Consider the following 20745-nt stretch of genomic DNA (forward strand, 5'->3'; position numbering starts at 1 on the left):
TCACAAAAATCAGTGATAGTCACTGCCACGAGCTTGGTCATATTCTAAAAGCACAGAGGGAAGCTGGAAAGTGCTGGCCAGTTTTTGTTTGCAGCTTGTTCTTTTTAACCAATACCTGCTACCTTGAAAAATGGTAGGAACATATCTAACCACTTTTTCATGTAACACATACCGTGACAAATCATAACAGTGTTCAATGAACCTAGACAGTCTGCCAGTCATTCAGTATATTTCCAGTTTCCCCTCCTGCCATGTCATTGTTGAAAAGGCCGTGGTGAATGAGCCAAATAAGACATATTACCAGTCTGTCTACTAGGAAGTCTAATAAAAAACCCTGAGAGCCTACAGATTCTCCAAAAATTAATACTAAATCAACAGCCCAAAAACTGTTTCAGAGTTCAAAATGAAAAGCAGTCTATGGGTGTTGATTTTCCTTTTAAGTTCTCCAGGCAGTACATTTTTAAGCTACACTGTTGAACTAAAAACATAATTAAAATGCTCTATTATGTGTTATGCATCTACACTATGCATACTCACTTACCAAATTATGACCTCACCTTATAAATGGTTTCCGAGTTACCTTCTAGTACAACAGCAGATGTTTTTTTGGCAGGAGGAAAATCATCATCTTCAAGCTCAGCAGATGTCCTTTTTTGAGTTGTCTTCAAATTTGAAATGGGCTCTGGTGATGCACTCTCCAGGTGTTTGGTTTCACTACTGCTGTTTAAAGGTGCAGCAAATTCGTCAGCTGCAGTTGTCAAGGATCCAATGCTGTTAATACATAAAGTCATTATTGTGACTGTACAAGAAGCCAAAATTTACTTTGTGTAACATTTCTGTATAGAAATTACACATGGATCTATGGTGATACTCTTCCTTGCTTAATGTCAATATTAACTTCAAATGCACTATTTACTACCAAGAAACATTTTGCTGTGCTATCTTGAGTTAGAGAATTGACTTTTTCTAGTCTAATTGAATCTAGTTACTTCAGAAGCTGTTCTGTTTGACTCCACTTGTTATTTTCATAAAATGTAAAAACATGACAACTGATTAACTGCCCTAGAAAACCCTAAAATATCATATTATTTATATACGCAGTTGTATCTTCATCCCCATGCCCCCACACCCTTCCATCCCCCCAATCCACACCTCCCCCAGTATGATCTCAAAAGCCAGCAAGACATCTAGGGAAGCAGCAGAGACTAGGGAAATAGGGTAAAATAGTAAGGGAACAGTGAGACAGAAGATCATAGAATCATACAATCATTTAGGTTGGAGAAGACCTTTAAGATCATTGAGTCCAACTGCTGTAACCCCAACTCTGCCTGTCAGCAATCTGATCATCAGTAGTTCCACAGAAGTTTGAATGCTTACACTGTGTAGCCAAAACTCATTGTGCAGCCAAAACTCACTGAAAGACCTATCCTTTCAATAACTAAGGGAATAACACTAACATCTGACATCACAGGGCAAGGTCCACCACAATGATGTGGAATTGCATCACACCCCTAGTTATGATCTGAAGACTTACATTAATATAATTTTTTTTACAACTTCGTAACACTTCCTATTCTTCAGAATGTCTTTTTCCTTTGATGTTGGATTTTTTCTCCCAAACTGACCAGGAGAATTAGTTCATCTCTAATGTTGAAATAATTTTGTTACATTGCATGGAAGAGCACTCCTTGTAAAAGAAACTCAAACCCTTTGTATCACAGTATTGCAAACCAGCTATTATTCTATGGAGTAATCGATTTGTTTGCTTTCTCAGCATTTCTGACTTTTGAACATGCATTAACTCAAGAGAATGGTATCTGAATTTATGTCCAGTTTATCATGTTCTCCAGAAGACCATCTATACTAAAAATGAATTAACAGCTACTTCACACAACTGTTGCAGTACTGTAAAAAAGCAAACATGCTTCAACTTTTCATTTCAGTTACTTTTCATTTTAAGTATCTACGGCTGAATACCCAGGCTGGACAAACGACTTCTATTAAAGAGGAAGACTTGCTCTACAGAAAAATCAGAGTTAAGGCTGACAAAAAAATCCCAGCTAGCTGAAACACTAACTTTAAACCACCAATGAAATCTTCATCAAATCTGATTAAAACCCTTTTCACTTTCTTAATTCTCTGACCAGTTTGCCAAATTATTCCCTCTTGCCTTTCTTCTTTTGAGAGATTCTGTAATTCACATTCAGGAAACTATCAAGGTTCACAAAAAGTGTTTCATTTTGCTCAAAAATAAAAGCATTTACCTGTCCACTTCAGTCACACTTGTTTCACTTGCGTTTATTGGGCTGATAAGTATTGGGGCTGGTAGTAAGGGTTCTGAAGTTTGTTCCAGCAAAGCAGATGCATCAAACTCTTTTGAGTCAGCTGGGATTTCCACCAATGTTAAAATGAATGTCTGTTCCTCCTCTGGACATCTATGATCATTGTTCACTACTGTAATTTTTTCAAGGAAATAAAGAAATAACAGAAGTCTATTATTCAAGTTTGAAAGTACATTGTTCTCTTCACGCCCTTCCTACCTTAAGTAATTAAATTTTAGCAATCATTTCTCCATGGAAAAAGGCACTGGGGAGAGTCTTGAGACAATATGCTTCCTTTCTTCTTAGAAGAGATATGCATCGTCACCCCCTGGAGCCTACTCATTGCAGTGGAGTCCTGATTACCGTCAGAGTGAAGAATATTAAAAATGCCTAGCTGGAATGAAGTTTTTTAAATGGGTGTTCTAGCATTAAAGAACAATCTGCAGTTTAATTAAACTTGTGTAAGTGGTAATCAAATGGCCCTCTGTCTTTAATTGCAACTGTCAGGTATTAAGAGTTACTTCTTTAAATGGCAGGAATCTGCTGTTTTGACAGGGAACCCAAGGATTTTTCCCTTCACTGCAGACTTGTCAAACAGGACCTAAGAAGCATAGTCTTGAATTTAATAAATGAAAAATATAAATAATTTAGTCAACAGATAGACATTAACAGATAACTCCAACTGCTATCCATTAGAATGAATTTAAGGAGAGAATATTTGTAAAGTTTTCAGAAGATGGAAAACAACAGTGCTGCTCCATTACTTAGGACAGCTCTTGTTCTTGATGATGTAAAGCTGCTGTTATTCCAATCTCAACTCACTTCGATTCTTTATCTAATCAAAGATGATTTAAGATGCTTCACCCCAAGATCCTTGCAATAACAGAGCATAACAACAGGACCAATACTTCTTAGAGATCTATCTTTTGCACATGCTCAGGAGTTACAACTTCGGACTGCAATTTCCATGTAAACTAAGTATTCTGGGCTTCTGACACAGTGATTTTCCCTACGCTTTGGCCAAGTATTGGTTCCAAACCAGTTCCATTTCAATTTGTTTTAAGGAAAAGCTGCCATCACCTTCATACCTTTCAACATGTCTAATCAGTTAGGCATTAATCTGCTGACTCACTACAGCTACAGAGAAAAGCCTAATTGTCATCTCCCCTCGTCTTCCCTTCTTCTTTTCTCCCCTGCTCCACACTTGCACAGTCCAGCCTTCCCACTCACACAGCTCTTCACACTGGCATTCGCTTGACAACTTCAAGAGCCACTATAGCTTACTAAGCCTGTGGAAAACTACACCTGTTCTCTCCCTCTGTCATGTTCAACTTTTGATGGATAAGTGAGTCAGAGGCTCACAAAGGGCTCTAACCGCTACTAAGCATAGCACAAGGTAAGCAGCAGAAGCTCGCAGGATGGAGAAGAGAGCAAGAAGTTTCCCTTCCACTGATATTTAAACTTAAGGAAGTGTCATTCAGGAAGTTCTCATCTAGTTTGTGTTACTTAAATGTAATGCTAAGAGGCTAGGGAAGGGAATGTACTTTGTTGTAGGTCATTATGTTTGTTAACGAAATAGATTGATCAATCATGTCAATGAAAACATTTAAAAAACTTTTTAAGTTTGTCTTTGCATAACCACAAACTACACAAGTGAGTGTGGGCTTTTGCTAACTTAAAATAATTAGCACATTATACCTGAAGTCTCTTCTGTGCTGCTCACGCATGGTTGTTGAGCATCCTGAGCACAAGCTTCACTCTAGAAATAACACATTTGAAATAAAATTAGTTAATAAATCTGAGAAATAACTCTAGAAAACAGGTAAGAAACAAACCATGTCAAATGCTGAAGGGCCAAAAAAAGTATCTAATGACATCATCATAATTGCATTTGTCAGCTTTTACTTCTAGCTGTTCTAGGCTGAAGGACATTAACCTGACAAAGACAAGAAACACTTGAGCAATGTAAAATTTATATACAGTTCATTGTCTGTACTGATGGTTTGTCAAAATAAATTTATACTTCCCACAGCACAACTCTGTCAGAGATGACTCACACCATAAATTGCTCAGTGGCACTAAGAGAACAAATTCCCCCAACCATTACAAAACCACCGAGTGCCAAAGAAAAACATTAAGCTCTGCAACTCATCTACCCCTTCCCTTTTGTGGCATGTACCTTTGCTAAAAACAGGAATACTCTTACTGCAAGCTGCCTCTTCTCATACTCTCTGTCAGTCCTGTACAAGCCAAATCAGTCTTGTACCTTATTCTAACATGAGATCAGCCTTGACACATCAACAGGTTGCACTGGGGAAATGAGCTACTACCTCTCAGCCGCCCACCGTAACTGCGCATACACTGATCTCAGGCAACACTAGAAAACCTAAGGGAAGTGAGAATGAACCTTTCTTTCATGAAGAAATAATACTTTTAAAGTATTAAAAAGTTTGTTTAATTATTATCTTATTAATTTTTTAAATTATTTTATTAAAATTTAAAGTATTAAAAAAATACTTCTTGTTTATACTAGAACAGGGATACACAAAACACAGCAAAGAAACAGATGTGAAAGACATACTGTTTGTCCATAATAATATACATGTAAGACACTTAACTGGGTTTTGAAATAAAAGGGAAAGAGCATAGCCAAGGATGTAATTTGTTTTAAACAAAGCAAATGAAGGCAGCAGTGAAAATGCTGTGTCCAGCAGTGACATTTTAACAACTTTAATCTAAATAAATATAACACAGTAAGAGGTCAGACTGAATAAATACACAAGTGTCGTGGTTTAACCCCAGCAAGGAACTAAGTACCACACAGCTGCTTGCTCACTCCCCCCTGCAGTGGGATGGGAAGAAGAATCAGGGGATGGTGTGGTGTGCGTATTAAAATTCATGAGTTGAGATAAGAACAATGTAATAACTGAAATAAAATAAACTAGCAACGAAAAAAATGTAATGAAAAGAAAAGGAAGAGAGGAATAAAATACAAAAGGAAAAAAATCTAAACAAGTGGTGCACAATAAAATTGTTCACCACCTGCTGACTGATGCCCCACCAGTCCCCCAGCAGTGACTGGCCAGCCCCAACGAACCACCCCTAATTTGTACATTCAGCATGATGTTCTATGGTACGGAATATCCCTTTGGCTAGTTTGGGTCACCTGTCCTGGCTGTGTCCCCTCCCAATTTCTTCTGCCCCTCCAGCCTTCCTGCTGGCCAGGCCTAAGAGACTGAAAGTCCTTCACTTAGTAGAAACATTACTTAGCAACTGAAACATCAGTGTGTTACCAACATTGTTCTCATATTAAAGCATTACACAGTATTACACCGGCTACTGAAAAGAAAATCAACTCTATCCCAGCCAAAACCAAGATGATGAGTCCTCGGTTACTTCTTCAATTACAACTTTAAAAAATGTCTCAAAAATTTGCCAATACATTGCTGAAATGCTATAAACTGAGGCTTGCAATGATAAGATTGTCTGAAATACCAAGTTTGGTTATATCTTTGCAAAAAAGAAAGTTTCACTCACCGGTTGAAGTACGAGGTCTTTAAAATGGGTGAGTACATTTGCATTAAAAACCTCTTCCTTTACAAAATTTCAAAAACTGGGCACTCTAGACTATAACTAAATTAAGTTCTTTACCTGAGTAAAGTCAATTGTGGCTCTATCGTGCTCAGAAGAACAAAGATTTTGCTCAGGAAGTCCATCCACAGAACTCTGACCTGGATGGTCCTCTAGATGAAGGTGAGATTTTTCAGGTTTTGGTGACGCAGTTACAGGTCTTAAATCTCCTGAATTTCCACAAGCATTTCTCATCCTTTTTTCTGTTCTGTAAGGTATATATCTAGTTAATTTGAAACCAATTGAAGGTACCCTGTGCATGGGCTACATTTTGTAAGATTATTTTTTTAATATGACAGTTACATAGCTGCAGAGAAACAGGGCACCTGTTTAAAAACTGCATCATTCTAGTAAATAGAATGCATAATTTTAGAACAAGTCTACATAAAATATTTCAGGAAAAAGCCTCCCTAACACCACTAATTGAGACTTTACTACTAAAAGCATGACCAAGCAGGAAGCCTTGCAAGCTCATTAACATTTCCAAGTTGTTCAACTCCTTAACATTTTGTTTCACATACAATTTCATGGGAGACAATTAAGCAGCATAGGGACTACTAAATTCTGAACCAGCAAACATAAGTTGATGTTTTACCTCCAAAAGCTGTAGGACAACATGCAAGGAGAAAAACCTTAAAAATAAAAAGTCTAAACTGTACACTTCTGTGCATAAACACACACTACCTGTAAGCACACTGTTTCCATCACAGACATGTACTACACATGCACTTCAGCTGCATATTTTAAGAGACTTTAGGAATGAAGTCAATATTAACTGATGATTCTTCCTACCTCTCAGTTTCATCTACTTGCACGGTAAGTTCCATACTTCTAGCAGCAAAATCATGAAGAACTGAAGAATCACCTGCAGCTGGTCTGACCTGTTCTAGTTCCACCTTCTGCATTTCTGCGGTACCTCTCAGGGTTGTATACTCTAAGATATGTAAGAATAAAAATCACAATAGCATTTTGTGTGTATGCATATACATATGTATATTATTTTTACATAGAAATTTTTTATATTAAAATGCATATATATGTAGATGTGTATATATAAACACACTACAAAATTACTAACAATATTGCTTTACATATAGACATGCATATTTATGCCTTACATAAGTAGGAAATATACACATATCTCATCTTGCCTTTGGTATGTTGTGCATTTTGCCAATGACTTGAAGGTAACTAAGAGTTTGAAGACCATATTTTTTTATAACTGTTTTAAAGAATGCTAAAACAATTCTGTATACCTCCCATTCTGGTTTTAATAAAAGGGAAAGACAATAATAATAGAAAAAAAAAGTACACTATATTATACTGTATTTTTGTAATTGGCAGTCCAGTAATTTTATGGCTTTCCAGGGAATTTAAGACCTGCACTGAGAACATGCTACTCAGATTACATTTAATTTTATACTGAAAGGTATGCTTATTTGTATCATAAATGGATGCCCTACATTACAGTGATGATGCATAATTAGTGAATATGAACAGAAAGTGAAGGCTTTCAGCTTAGTTTCATTTCTTGATGAAATGTAAATCCATCAGAAGAAACCATTTTCAGAACCCTAGGATAAGAAACAGGCTTACCACTTTGAACTTGCTCTAGTTGTTCCACAAGTACATTTGTATTAAATGGCTTCTGAATTACATTTTCATCTGACCTCAATACTCCAAAGGCTGGCTCAAGCTTCAGGTGTCCGTCTTTTGTCAGTCTCATACTATTCACCATAGGCAAAGAGCTATCACTGCAAGTAAAAAAGGAAAAATGCCACCAATATTCTTGATTTTTGACAGTTGGTGCAGAAGAGGCAAGAGAGATGGAGTAGATGAGATGACAAAAAGCTGAAATACAGGCTGCAGCTGATAGAAGAGACAGAACACTATTTGGCAGAGCAAAAATAAAAAACATCTGGGAACTGGAACAGCCAGGGATACTGCAAACTAGGATATTCCTTATCTACAGAAAAAAATGAGTAATTGAAATATTGAAGATGTACAAGAAGATCAGAAATTTAACACTCATCACATGGTAACAAGTTCTGGTTAATAATATAATAAAAGAACCACTGGACTTAAATTAAGGTATCTTTGACTATAATTTTTTCCGAGAGTTAAAAACCATAATGATAGATCAACCAGTTCCTTTGTTCTGAATCTTTGATCTGCATCCCACATTAGCAGTGACACTTAAGCAATTTGCCTTGGCTTAATTAGCTGTAAAGTACTTTGGGAAAATCAGCTTGGTAATTAACAGTGATCCATACCAACTAAGTCTGAATATCACTTTCTCCCTCACCAGGGTAAACAACTTCAGGAGTGAAGAACAAGTTCTACATCCCCAATATTATACACCAACACTTCACAAAAGTCATAAAAGAAAGATAAGAGGGGTTTTCCAGATTACATACAAAATTACATAAACTGAGAAACGTTTGGTAAAGCAAGACTGCTTGCAATTCAATAAAAATACCGGAAATAACCTAGCAAAACTAAGCAGTGTACGAGGATCTCTCTCCCTAAAGAAAATGAAGTAGTTATTTAACCTGTTATCTGTAGCATTTTTCTCAAAATATTCTTCAACATCTATTCTTGTGCCAGTGCTTTGATCCTCTAGATTAATGCTGCTTCCATTCTCAGATGGGACCAATTCCTTGGTAGAAGAGTCTGAAGACAGTAAATACTGACTAGCAGTTGTATTTTGTTTGGAGTAGGCATGGGTTATAAGGCTACTGGCCATGTCCAACTCATCTTGAGTGGGTAAGATGTGTGTCCATTCTGGTTAGAACAATAAACAGAATAGAAAAGCATAATTTAAAAGACTCAGTTTGGCATGTACATAAAGCTATTTTACACATGTTCAGCTTCAAACCTCATTTCACAAAGTCTGTGTTCTCCAACGATGCAAACTCAAACCCAGGTAAATGCAGTCCTAGGATCACACTTTTGATAGTAAGAATGTAACATTCAGCCAATGAAAGCAGATAATAAATTCTAAATAAAAGTCCATTAAAACCTAAACTAAACCCAGGTAATTTCAGGTTGTAGCTAGTTAGGTGATAAAAAGCTATGCTTCACATTAAAGGCCTGAGTTACGGTTATTTAAGCCCAATTCCTTTCTTCTGTCCAATTTATGTGACTAGGTTAATTCAAACATGTCCATCCTAAAACAGGTCTCAGAAACATCTTTCTAGCACAGTGATGCAGTTGGCAGCACCAAGTAAGATGCCTTACTTTTTCCAGCCAACCTGCACCGCCTAGTTTGACTATGCATTACCATCAGCAGGACTAAAAGCATAAAAGTCTTTTGACCTCCTACTACGCAGCAGCATATGGAAGAGTTTTGCAGCCACTGCTCCATCCCTTCTTAGGTGGGCCCAGAAAGTACAAGCAAAGCTTTGTCCCATAAATCAGATCATACCTTCAGTGCTTGTTTTTAACTGGAACATTGGATCACCCATTGCAAGTAAAGTCATGGCAGCTTCAGCGCTTCCATCATTAGCTCCTGCAAAGTTGTTAACAAACATTAAAAGTCAAAACCACGTTAACAAGAAATCCACTTACTGATATCCAAAAAGCATTTGGCACTATCATCAATACAGTGGAGTATGTATTTTTTAAATCGTTGCCATTCATAGATCAAGATGCTTGTTGACAAGACAGCAACTTTCATCCACTAAATACAAACTACAAAAACTATGTAAAAACACTGAGCAGCAACATTATTCCCTCTAATTGTGTACTGGGTAAGGTGGCAAGGTGTTGGCAGCAGCAGGGGCTACCTTGGACACAGCCAGCTCCAACTGACCCATCACAGGACACAGCTGAGCCTGTCAGCCAAGAAAGTGTCACCTTTGGGAAATGTATTTAAGAAAGGGAAGAATGTTGCAGAGCAGTGAAAGGTGAGGGGAAAAAGTGTCAGAAACAACCCTGCAAACACCAAGGTTCATAAGGAAGGAGGAGGAAGAGGTGCTCCATGTGCAGGAGCGGAGATTCCCCTGCAACCTATGAAGGACACCTTGGTGGAGCAGGTAGATACTCCCTAAAGCAACTGCACCCTGTAGAGGACTCATGGTGGAACAGAATTATCCTGAAGGATTGTACCCCATAGGAAGGGCCCCACAGTGGAACAGGGGAAAAGCATGAGCAAGAAGAAGCAGAAGAGATGAAGCGTTAGGGAGTGACCACAACTGCTACTCCCCACCCCCCTGCACCACTTGTGGGGTGGAGGCAGAGGCGTGGGAAACAAAGGCATGAAGTTGAGCCTGCAAAGATGGGGAGGGATTTTTGTCTTTGTTTCTCACCATCCTACTCTATTTTGTTTAGCAACAGATTAAATAGAGTTTTCCCCAAGTTGAGCCTGTTTTGATTCGTGATCTCCTTATCTTTATCTCAACCCAGGAGCTTTTCCATTTTGTTTTCTCCCTTCATCCTGATGAGGAAGAGGAGTGGGAGAGCAGCTGGGTGGGCATCTCACAGCTAGTCAAGGTCAGCCCACCATAAATGGGAAAGAAAGAGCTAACAGTTTAATCACAGAAATCCATAACCTATATAGTGTTGATCCATATCCCAAGTTTAGACTCCTGCTTGCTAATCTTTATCCAGAATACATCCCTTTGCCTATCACTAACTAGTCACATCCAACAAAACATTTCCAGTCTCCAAAGCTACTGTACTGAAATAAACTGAAAGAACAAAGCAGACTTCCCCTCCTTCATCTGAGACAGTATCTCACTCAATTTTCAGTGGGCTACATCCTAGGAAGATGTATTTAAATTTAGAAATGAAAGTTATTCTAAAAATTAGTAGACCTGTAATTGTACCATCTCACATGGAAGGAATACTTGCTTCTGTAAAACTGGGATCACAGTCTGTCACACCTGCTTTTTTACCAGTTGAGGATATCTAAGTCGGAGACCACATTGCTGACAAAGCTGTGAATCTGCCCACTCTCTGTATCACACAGTCACACATCAAGAAAGCACGCAAAGTTTCCTCTTCTGGTACAACTAACCACCATGGGAAAGCGATAGGCTATACAAAAGACACATTCTGACCCTGGGAAACAGAACCTTGCAATACTTGACAGAGAGCAGTAGAAGACTACTGATAGAGAACAGTACGAAAAAAAATTGTTTAACTTTCTCCAAACATAAAAGCATCCAGCATCGCAAGAGCAGGTGTTTTTTATAAGGTATATAAACTTCTAGCAAGAATAACTACATATTGGTAGCAAGTTAACGGGAAAGATATGAACAAGATTGTTTCATATCTACCTTTGTCCACCTCTGGATTTTCATGTATGGTTGTTTCCTTAAATAAAAAGAAAAACAATATCAAAGTTCCATATAAAATGACTCCAAAATTTTAACTTAATGCTTGTGGGCAAGTGCTCTGCCCAAAGGTTACCCTGGCTTTGAAAGAGCATTTTAAAGGCTAGCAATATTTACTCACATAGTTTTCCCATAGCTGTGTCCCTCATATCTGTGTGGGACAAGTAAGAGCCTATTAAGCTATACTGTTAGAAGCAGAAATGGCAGACACTGTTGACATAGCTTTGTATGTGCCATGAAACAAACAAACAAAATTCTTACTGATGTTAAGGTGTTTACTTTTTCCTCCCTCTGTACCATTGGCTGGACAGATGCATGAGAGAGACTTTCAACATCAGTAGCCACCTGCACATCTGGTATATTCACAGATATTTCCAGCTGTAAAAATAATTTAAAAAGTATGTAAGTTCATCAGCCCCAAAAGAAAATCTGTCAAATGCAAATTTTTGTAAGTCACACATACTTATCAGATCTTGAACACTTACCCAAAATCAAGTCTTATATTACATACTTTCTGCTTTAAGGCGGCAGCAGTTGTATGAACTGGAGGCAGAAATAGTAGTGCTGCTTCTAACTAAATAGAAGCATGAGACAACCTAAGACCTTGTTTCTAGTTGGTTACTACTCTACCAGACTAAGTTATGTGGCTGAGATCTTTCATGGTGGCTATTTACCTCAACTGGGTTTTGTTAAATTTTCACACTTTTTCTGCTTTTTAAGTCTGCAGGAAGGAAAAACAGTTCAGCCTTTTACCAAAGTAAGAGGAGGGAATACACACTCCCACACAAAGACACCTACCCATCCACCATTTTACCTGTAATTTTTTTTTCTTCTTTAACACCGTCTTTTCATTTAGAACTTCAGACACTTGACATTTTCAGAAACAAGGACTTGAAATTTGGCAGAAAGGTTACAATATTACTGATGAGGTTCTTAGGAAAAGCACTGCTCAATCTGGGTAGCTTTCAAAGGCTTGCACTTTTACAGATACTTTCCAACTGATCTATTTAAATTTGGTAACAGCTGAGTCCTCAGGTATCTAACCATATCCCTTAGTAGTACTCATGGCTCCTGTGCGTTAAAGCAGGAAACATGAGGATCGTCCCCACACATAACATATTCCACATCTTTGAAATTAAGGGATTCAGCAAAACTTTCTGTGAAGCAACTTAGCTGTCCATTATTGTTCTAGAGCAGGGGTCCTCAAACTATGGCCCGCAGGCTGGATACGGCCCCCCAGGTTCCTCAATCCGGCCCCTGGTATTTACAGACCCCCCTGCACCCCCACCCCCCCCCACCCCACCCCCCCCCCAGGGGTTGGGGGGGGAAACCAAGCAGCCGCAGATGGCTGCCTGCCACTGCATCCGCGCCGGCCCCTGGTTAAACAGTTTGAGGACCCCTGGTCTAGAGCCTCCATCTAGTGTTTTGACTGAGCTTTCAATTCTATTGCTGTTTCACCCATAGAAGAGAGACAGTGTGATTAATTCAGTAGACAAAAAAGCAGAATTTCAATGGGAGAAAAGAGGAAGATGACTAGTAGTATCAAGAAAGAACTGGAGTGAATGGAAAGAGGTAGTGACAAAGATCTGAGGCATGAGACAAAGATCTGAGGTATGAATGGAACAGGTCAGATAAACAGATTTGGAACGGGGGGGGGGGGGGGGGGGGGGGCGCGGGGAAGGTGTAAGAAAAAAGAGCTGTGAAGACACAGCACTGAGATCAAACAGGCTAGAAGGGACAAAAACCCCCAAAGTTGTCACACTGAACAACATGGGGGGGGGGGGGGACCAGAAAAATGTCTAAACCTTTAAGCACAACGCCTTTCAAGGCCTTGAACAGAGTCCACTGATACCAAAGCTCAACAGTTCCCTGATGACAGAAAAGTGTGCCATTTCCTCTCTAGTGACTGGTCTTAATAGATATGATACCAGGTCTTGTTATAGTCTTATAGTCTCAAGTTTTATACTAGTCTAAGAATACAATTAAAACATAGGCCTGTACCCTAGGCTTAAAGTTTCCAACTCTGCAAGAGGTCTATGGAAGAGTCAAAATGCATAGCTTTTGCAGGAGAAAAAAAATAACACAAAAAAACCCCTGACAAAAGTATGGATGGTCTCTCATGGACAGCAGCAGGGACTGAGGCCCATAGACTTAGCAAAGTAGGAACATCCCCAATTGGACTGCAGCCCATGGAGGACCCACCCTGGAACACTGAAAAGGAGTGGAGTGTGTTGCCATATCAAACTCTACAGCCTGAATCAAAAGGACAAGGGCTGGAGATTTTAATGGATATACATTTAAATTTTTTTAAACCCGTTATCTGAGTTGTATGCTCTAGTAAGTACAACACGAATTGAGGGAAGACAAGCCTCACAAGAAACCAGGCAAGTGCAGCAGTGATCAACTTGAGCTGGCTTTGGTGCCCAAAAACTCAACACAACATGCTGCCTCTCCTGAGCAACCACGTAATATACAGAGCCCAAGCCATGGACTAAATCGCTCAAAGGACATTTGACAGACATTTTAAGGGGGTGGCTCACAGACCAAGGGAATAATATCCATGTATATATCAAAGGACAGGAGGAGAAGTTGTGGTTAATAAGGATGTACTGTATAGTGTAGGACATGAGCATGTTACAAATGGTATGAAATAAAGGGTGAAGATTGTACTGGGTGTGGCTAGGATGAAGATAATTTTCTTCATAGTAGCCTACATGCTGCTGTGTTTTGGATTTATGACTACAACACTGTTGATATCAAACCAGTGTTTTTGTACAAGCAGCGTTCAGCAACAACAATGCCAAAGCTTGTGTTTTCCTACTCTTTGCCCCAGCAAGTAGGCTGGGCTGGGCAAGAGGACAAGAGAGCACACAGCTGGCACAGTTGACTCAAACTGAACAAACGGATATTCCCTATAATATGATTCCTTATTTTGCTTTGCTTTCACAGGCAGCTTTTGCTTCACCTGTTAAACTGTCTTTGCATTAAACCATGAGTCTTACCCTCCTTCTATTTCCTCCTTGTCTCACAGGACAGGAAAGTGAGCAAGCGGCTGCACGTATGCCTGGCTGCTGCTCAGGTCAGCCCACCACACAGCTGAAGCTTCTTAGCGAGGGGTACTCCACACACATAAACATCTCCCTTATTCTCTCATTTCCTAACACTCAAATGTAAAACTGAAATGCTCCATTTGTTCCACACTGGGCCTTAAAACATGTAGTAAGCGTGGTAATCTATGCCTACATCCACTCCCAATAAACAAACTGGTGAGCACCCTGCAGACCTATATACAGTTTGTAAACATAACTGGACCTTCAACTGAGGTACTGTTCTATTCAAAACCAAATATATGTGCCAAGTAACATCCCTGCTACTCTCAACACCATTCTTAATGGATCAGACTAAATTGTGACAAAATTCAAGTACTTGGAGATGCAATTATGGTAAAAGCTGTATAAACAAACAAAACAAAGGTACGTATGCAGAACCCAGCTACATGATACCTCCTCCATGGTTTCCTCTATCTGAACAGGAACAGGTTCTGGAGATCGAAGACTTATAGGAACAAATACTGGAGCTTTGTTTACTTCCTCTGGTGGAAAGCATTCATCTTCATTTTCAGGCTCAAAGTCATCTGCCTCCTCCTCCTCCTCCTCTTCTTCTTGAGAAGCCCAGAGGGTCACCAAGGTTGTCTTTGAACTTCTGTGCTCCTTGCCAGATTTCTTTCTATGTGTAATTGTCAAACTTTTGCCTCTAGGAGCACTCAGTTTAACTTCTTGCCTTTGATTCCCCTTCTCACTGCAATCAGCCTCACATTCAGAGGCAGAAGCAGCAGCAGTTCTTAGCTCTGAGACATGCTTTGGCAGCTCTACCCATTTTGATGACCTTTTGGACTGCCTTCTAAAAAACAGAACAAAAGCATGATTAAAAAACAATTAAGTCCAAGGTGTTCCAAAAATAAAATAAAAAAATCAATTAATAAAACCTGATCATTGTGACCAACAATACAACCTATTTACTTCCTAATGTATAGTGACAAAAATGCATCCACATGCCATTTAATCAGAAATCCTAATTTCTTCATGTATGCACAAAGTACTGATGGTAAATGTGTATTGAGCAGTTTCAGAGTGTTGGAAAACTGCACAATCAAATTTACAAAATACAGAATTCTTTGATTAGAATTAATTAATTCTAATGGTTAGGCTGAATTAACTTTAATTTGGAGGGATGTGGAAATCACATGCTTTTTGCATCATGGAAACATTTCCAGTTCTCTTTTGCTACAGCTATACCGGAAGCCCCAAACTATGATAGTTTAGTTGATCAGACTACTGTCTAGAAACTAGAACTGTTAGATGATAACTAATTATCTGCCCCGGTTTCTCAGACAGCAATCACTTCAATAATCAGTGGCTTACTCTTCCCTCCTCAAAATGATGTGCACGACCACTCTGGGTACCGAAAGTTATTCTAAGCTTCCCCCAAAAAACATTCTCCTTGATAAACTGGCAGAGAGGGAAACAAACAGCAGCAGAGGACACTTCCAGCCCAAAGTTTCTGTTTAGGTTAATTCCACAACCCCTGTGCCCCCCGCCATCGGTACTTCAAGGTCCTCCCTTTAAAATCAGGAATTTCTGTTGAAACCAAAGGTGAACCCTGGGATGGGCTGGTGGGAGTGCTGGCTGTGTTCATTTTATGAGACTGCAGGGCACGGTAAGATATTTTCAGATAGCAGACACAAGGACTAACATCCTGCATGCAGTCACATAACGCATTGCAGAACTATGGCTAATGATTAAGTTTTTAAAACAGAAACCAAAGCCTACCAGTTGAGCTTACAGGCCAAAATTAGTTGTTTTACCTTGTGAGATTGTCTGAATCTTTTTTCTGAGAGGTAGAAAGCTGAAAATCATCTTCTTGTTCTATTTGAGTCTCACCCTCTGCTGATCTTTCTGAAGACTGGAGTCTACTATCCTGCCTGATTCTTTTACAAGATGTTTCTTCACCAGAGTCTGTAAAATTGTGTTTTCTTGTAGCCTCTGAGAAGGATGCAGCTTCCACCATGTTACTAGAGCTTTGCTGAACAGAGAAGACAATTACTACCATATTAAGTCCCAAACATTTTTAACTGGTTTTGGCAACAAAAAGATTCAAAGGACTAAGTTTGAGGTTCTTGAAAACATGCTCAGCTGTCATCTCTGATAGCTTAGAACATTCTTCTCCTTTTTAATTTCAGGCTCGACAGCAGAAGCATCATTAGATGGTATTATCTATGATGCCTGAGTTCCTGGTGCTGCTGCTAGTTAATAGACTAAGGCCATGCTCAATTTATCAAGCACAGCAACTCTTCAGAAGCTGGAAAGATTAATAGGTAGTTTCAAAAAATTATTCATTTAAAGAACAATTTAAGGGATGGGAAAATTATTTTTTATGCCCTGGGAACAAACTAGGAAGAAAAAAACTACCCTAGTTTACAGAACAGCGTTTAAGTATTATTAAAAACAGATACACAGAGAAATGTATTACAGAACATAAAAAACATCAGCAAGCACAGTTCTGTCAACTATGGATACCTGGCTAAAATAATACGTTAATTGAAAGATTTTAGTGATCCACCTAGAGAATAAGGAGCATCAGACTAACTTGGTTGAGGTGTCACAACTTTAGACAGAGAAGGAAGTAGTCTGGGCTAGGTTAGGTCTGTTGAGCAAGTTTAAGCAGAAAAAGGCCTGAACTTTGTTCACATACCTTTCGACTTATAAGTATACTGACATGGATTTTACATAGTATCTCATGTTAGAGAGCTGCCTTAATTTTCATTTTTTAATGAATAATAGACATTAAATTAACTGGTAACAAGTGTTAGTACGTGTTCATGATAATGCAGACTTCTGACTATATAAACTGTTAAATGTAAGACACCAGTGTATATTAAATATTCCAGTTTTTAAACTCCAAGTCCATTTATTCAGCATCATTTGCAATAGTGAATTAAAAAAAAAAAGAAAGAACCACATTAACCTTTCTCAGCCATATAGTGGGTTTCTATGCTGCCACCTATGGTTCAGAGAACTTCAATTCAAGAACTGAGGCATAAAGTGGCTCAAAACGCATGATCAGTACTTACCAAGGATAAACCTGTTTTTTCTGACACCAAACACACTTCTGCATTTCTGTTGCCAGCATTGCCCTCTTCTCTGTTTTCACCTTCTTCAGGATAATCTCTTTTTCTAGTAACTCTCTCTAGGTTTGGCCTTGTGTTCCAGTGGGGTTTTCCCGCTTCATAAAAATGTTTTGTGTCACTCTGTTTACTTTCTTCTCCAGAACTTAATTTAACATTGGACCTAGGAAAATAGTTTTCAACTTTTACTTCTCAGGAACTACAAAATATACTTAGCCTTGACTTATATCAACTATTTAGTAACTTCCAGCTAGAAATGAACTTAAGTGTTCTGCATTTTTATCTTTTTAGTTCATGAAGTTTAAAAAAACATAAAGGAAGAAAAAACAATGCATAAAGGAGATAATTTTGCTTTTCTGCAGTAGCAGACATTTCTGATTACTTTTGGACAAGTCTTTTGGAATGAAAACAACATTAAGTCAGGTATAGCAGAAAGTTTCAGCAATACCACCACAGGTCCCCAAAATTAAGCAACCACAGGAACATTATAATCATTAGTTCTAGTGCTTAACTTGATACCGCTTTTAAACAGGATGAAATTCTTAGATCTGTTCAAGCACGTTCAGGATCAGTAAGACTGAAATCTTGGGCTTTGAAACTGATGTGTGGGAAAGGGCAAGAAGAAGGATCCAGGGAACTACAGGCCACTCAGCCTCACCTCAGTCCCTGGAAAGGTGATGGAACAACTAATCCTGGAAACCACTTCCAGACACACGGAAAACAAGAAGGTGGCTTGGAACAGTCAGCATGGATTCTCATGCAGAAGTCACAACCAATTTGATTACCTTTTACAATGAAACAACTGGCTCAACAGATGAAGGGAAAGCAGTAGATAGTGTCTACCTCTACTTCAGGAAGGCTTCCAAGACTGTCTCCCCTAACAGCCTCATAGGGGAGCTGATGAAGTGTAGGCTAGATGAGCAGACAAGGAGATGCACTGTAAACTGACTGAATGGCCACACTCAGAGGTCTGCGATCAGTGGCACAATCTAGCTGGAAGCCAGTAACTAGGAGTGTACCCTATGGGGCCAATAGAGTGTCCAATCCTGTTCAACATTAATGATAATGATCTGGATGATGAGGCAAGGTACGCTCTCAGCAAATTCACAGATGAGACAGAACTGGGAGGAGGGTGGGTCACTGGGACACCAGAGGGTCACGCTGCCAACCAGAGAGACCTGGACAGGCTAGAGAAATGGGCTGACAGGAACCTCATGAAGTTCAACAAAGGGAAGTACAAAGTCCTGCACTTGGGGAGGAACAACCTCAGGCACCAGTACATGTTGAGGGCCACCCAGATGGAAAGCAGCTTGCCAAAAAGGACCTGGACATCCTGGTGGACACAAAGATGAACATGAGCCAGCAATGTGGCCTTCATCAAAGAAAGCTAATGGTATCCTGGGCTGCATTAGGAGAAGCCTCCTAATTAGGAGAAGCCAGAGGTTGAGGGACATGATACTTCCCCTCTATTCAGTGACAGTGAAGCCACACCTGGAGTACTGTACTGGAGCACCAAGAACTGGTCACAAAAGAGACACAGACATACTGGATAGAGTCCAGAAAAGGACTATCAAAAGTAAAGAGACTGAAGCATCTCTCCTATGACGAAAGGCTGAAAAGAGTTGGGACAGTTCAGCACGGAGAAACAGAAAGCCTGGTGGGGAGGGATGAAGAAATCTCACCAATGTATATAAACACCTAAAGGGAAGATGTAAAGGTAGACAGAGTCAGGCTCTTTCTAGTGGTGCCCAGTGACACAGCAAGAGGCAACAGACATAAATGAAACAGAGGAGACTGCTTCTGAACATCAGGGAGTACTATTTCACTGTGAGGGTGAGCAAACACTGGGACAGGTTGCCCAGAGAGACTGTGGAGTCTCCATCCTTGGCAATATTCAGAAGCTGCCTGGACATGGTATTGGGCAACCAGCTGTAGATGGCCCTTGCTTGAGCTGGGGGATGGACCAGATGACCTCCACAGGGGCCTTCCAACACTCAGCCATTCTGTGAAATTCCACCATCACAGAAACTAAAATGACTGTAAGGGAATGCCCCTGTCTTGTTAGCACAGAGACTCTGGGATTTCAGTGAAAGTTTTGGAAGACATTTTAAGCACAGGTGCAGAGACAGATGGGAACCAGAAGCTAATTTTAGAAAAGAGCAAAAGTAAATTGATTTGAGGCTGTTTGTCAGCTTACAACATAACCCAGAACCATTACATTGTAAATGGCGCTATCTCTGTCTCACACTGACATACATAAACAGCATCCACTCCACCAAAGAACCAGGACACTGCACATCATTGCATGAATTTCTCCTGCTCAAAAGAAAAAGTGAAGACACAGAATACTTCTTAGAAAGCAAGTTCATTTTATGTTACTGTACCTACCATGTCCCAATTACAAGTGAGTGCAAATGACAATGCTCAGTCTTCCTTTCAATGGTCCACATTTGTAGTGCATGGTACCCTAATAATGTATTACTGAGAAATTCAGACAGCTAAACTCTAACTACTTTCTTCTGCTCTCACCTGGAAAGTATCTTCTATAATGGAAAACAGCCTTGAGAAAAATTCTGCTCTTACATTACTTCAGCATGCCACCTAGCGACCTTCACAACATGTAGCATATAACAACCAGTACGGCTCAGAGCCCACACTTCAAAAAGCAAGTGCTGTATGAAAACAACTGGACAAATACACAAAGTTTTTAAAGAGCTTTTTTTCCTTTGTAAACAGCTAGCTTTACCTTTCTGTGGTATCCTGAATGTCTCCTACAGCATCTGTAGATAGATGATCTTGTTCTAGATTTATGTCTATATTGTCATTCTTGGCCAAATTCCCCACAAACAATACTTCCGTATCTTCCTAGGATTTGAGAAAAAAACCCCCAACAATATTAGCACAAAATACATCACCTGTTAAATAAAGCTGAGACAAAACATCACTTAAAAACTGCAAAGTAGTTTATGGCACCCATCACTGTTCTTTGCTCCTTTAGAGAAGGTATTTATCTAATAAAAACAGATACTGTAACCAATATAGTCTTCCACGAACAACCACCAAGGCGTTCAGAAGAAACCCAGAAACAGAAATATGGCATACAGGTAACGATTAATGTATCATGAGCATGACTAAAATTTCAAAGTTTAAGTGAAGTCTTTAGATTTGCTAACAGAAGTCTATATATTATCAATGTGTCATTAAACAGAATTTTAGAAGACCTCATATTAAACAATAATGTAATTCTTACTAGTCCAAAATTATTTTATGC

At 39.3% G+C, this 20745-nt stretch overlaps 1 protein-coding gene across 5 annotated transcripts in view; it reads right to left on the bottom strand.

Moving 5' to 3' along the window:
• BDP1 (B double prime 1, subunit of RNA polymerase III transcription initiation factor IIIB) overlaps window positions 1–20745 on the bottom strand; it is a 55121-nt gene that overhangs the window by 5860 nt on the left and 28516 nt on the right. For all 5 annotated transcript variants that reach the window (XM_056324849.1, XM_056324851.1, XM_056324848.1 and 2 more), the window contains exons 25-38: window positions 20221–20339; window positions 17421–17637; window positions 16155–16372; window positions 14794–15190; window positions 11552–11668; window positions 11234–11270; window positions 9379–9462; window positions 8504–8735; window positions 7548–7705; window positions 6744–6885; window positions 5973–6159; window positions 4020–4080; window positions 2265–2454; window positions 558–771 (exon numbers count right to left, since the gene is read on the bottom strand). In XM_056324849.1, the coding sequence (XP_056180824.1) occupies window positions 558–771; window positions 2265–2454; window positions 4020–4080; window positions 5973–6159; window positions 6744–6885; window positions 7548–7705; window positions 8504–8735; window positions 9379–9462; window positions 11234–11270; window positions 11552–11668; window positions 14794–15190; window positions 16155–16372; window positions 17421–17637; window positions 20221–20339 (2373 nt within the window). The remainder of the gene's footprint in view (window positions 1–557; window positions 772–2264; window positions 2455–4019; window positions 4081–5972; window positions 6160–6743; window positions 6886–7547; window positions 7706–8503; window positions 8736–9378; window positions 9463–11233; window positions 11271–11551; window positions 11669–14793; window positions 15191–16154; window positions 16373–17420; window positions 17638–20220; window positions 20340–20745) is intronic.

The sequence above is a fragment of the Falco biarmicus genome, chromosome Z (genome assembly GCF_023638135.1).
Source record: "Falco biarmicus isolate bFalBia1 chromosome Z, bFalBia1.pri, whole genome shotgun sequence".
Classification (NCBI taxonomy): domain Eukaryota; kingdom Metazoa; phylum Chordata; class Aves; order Falconiformes; family Falconidae; genus Falco; species Falco biarmicus.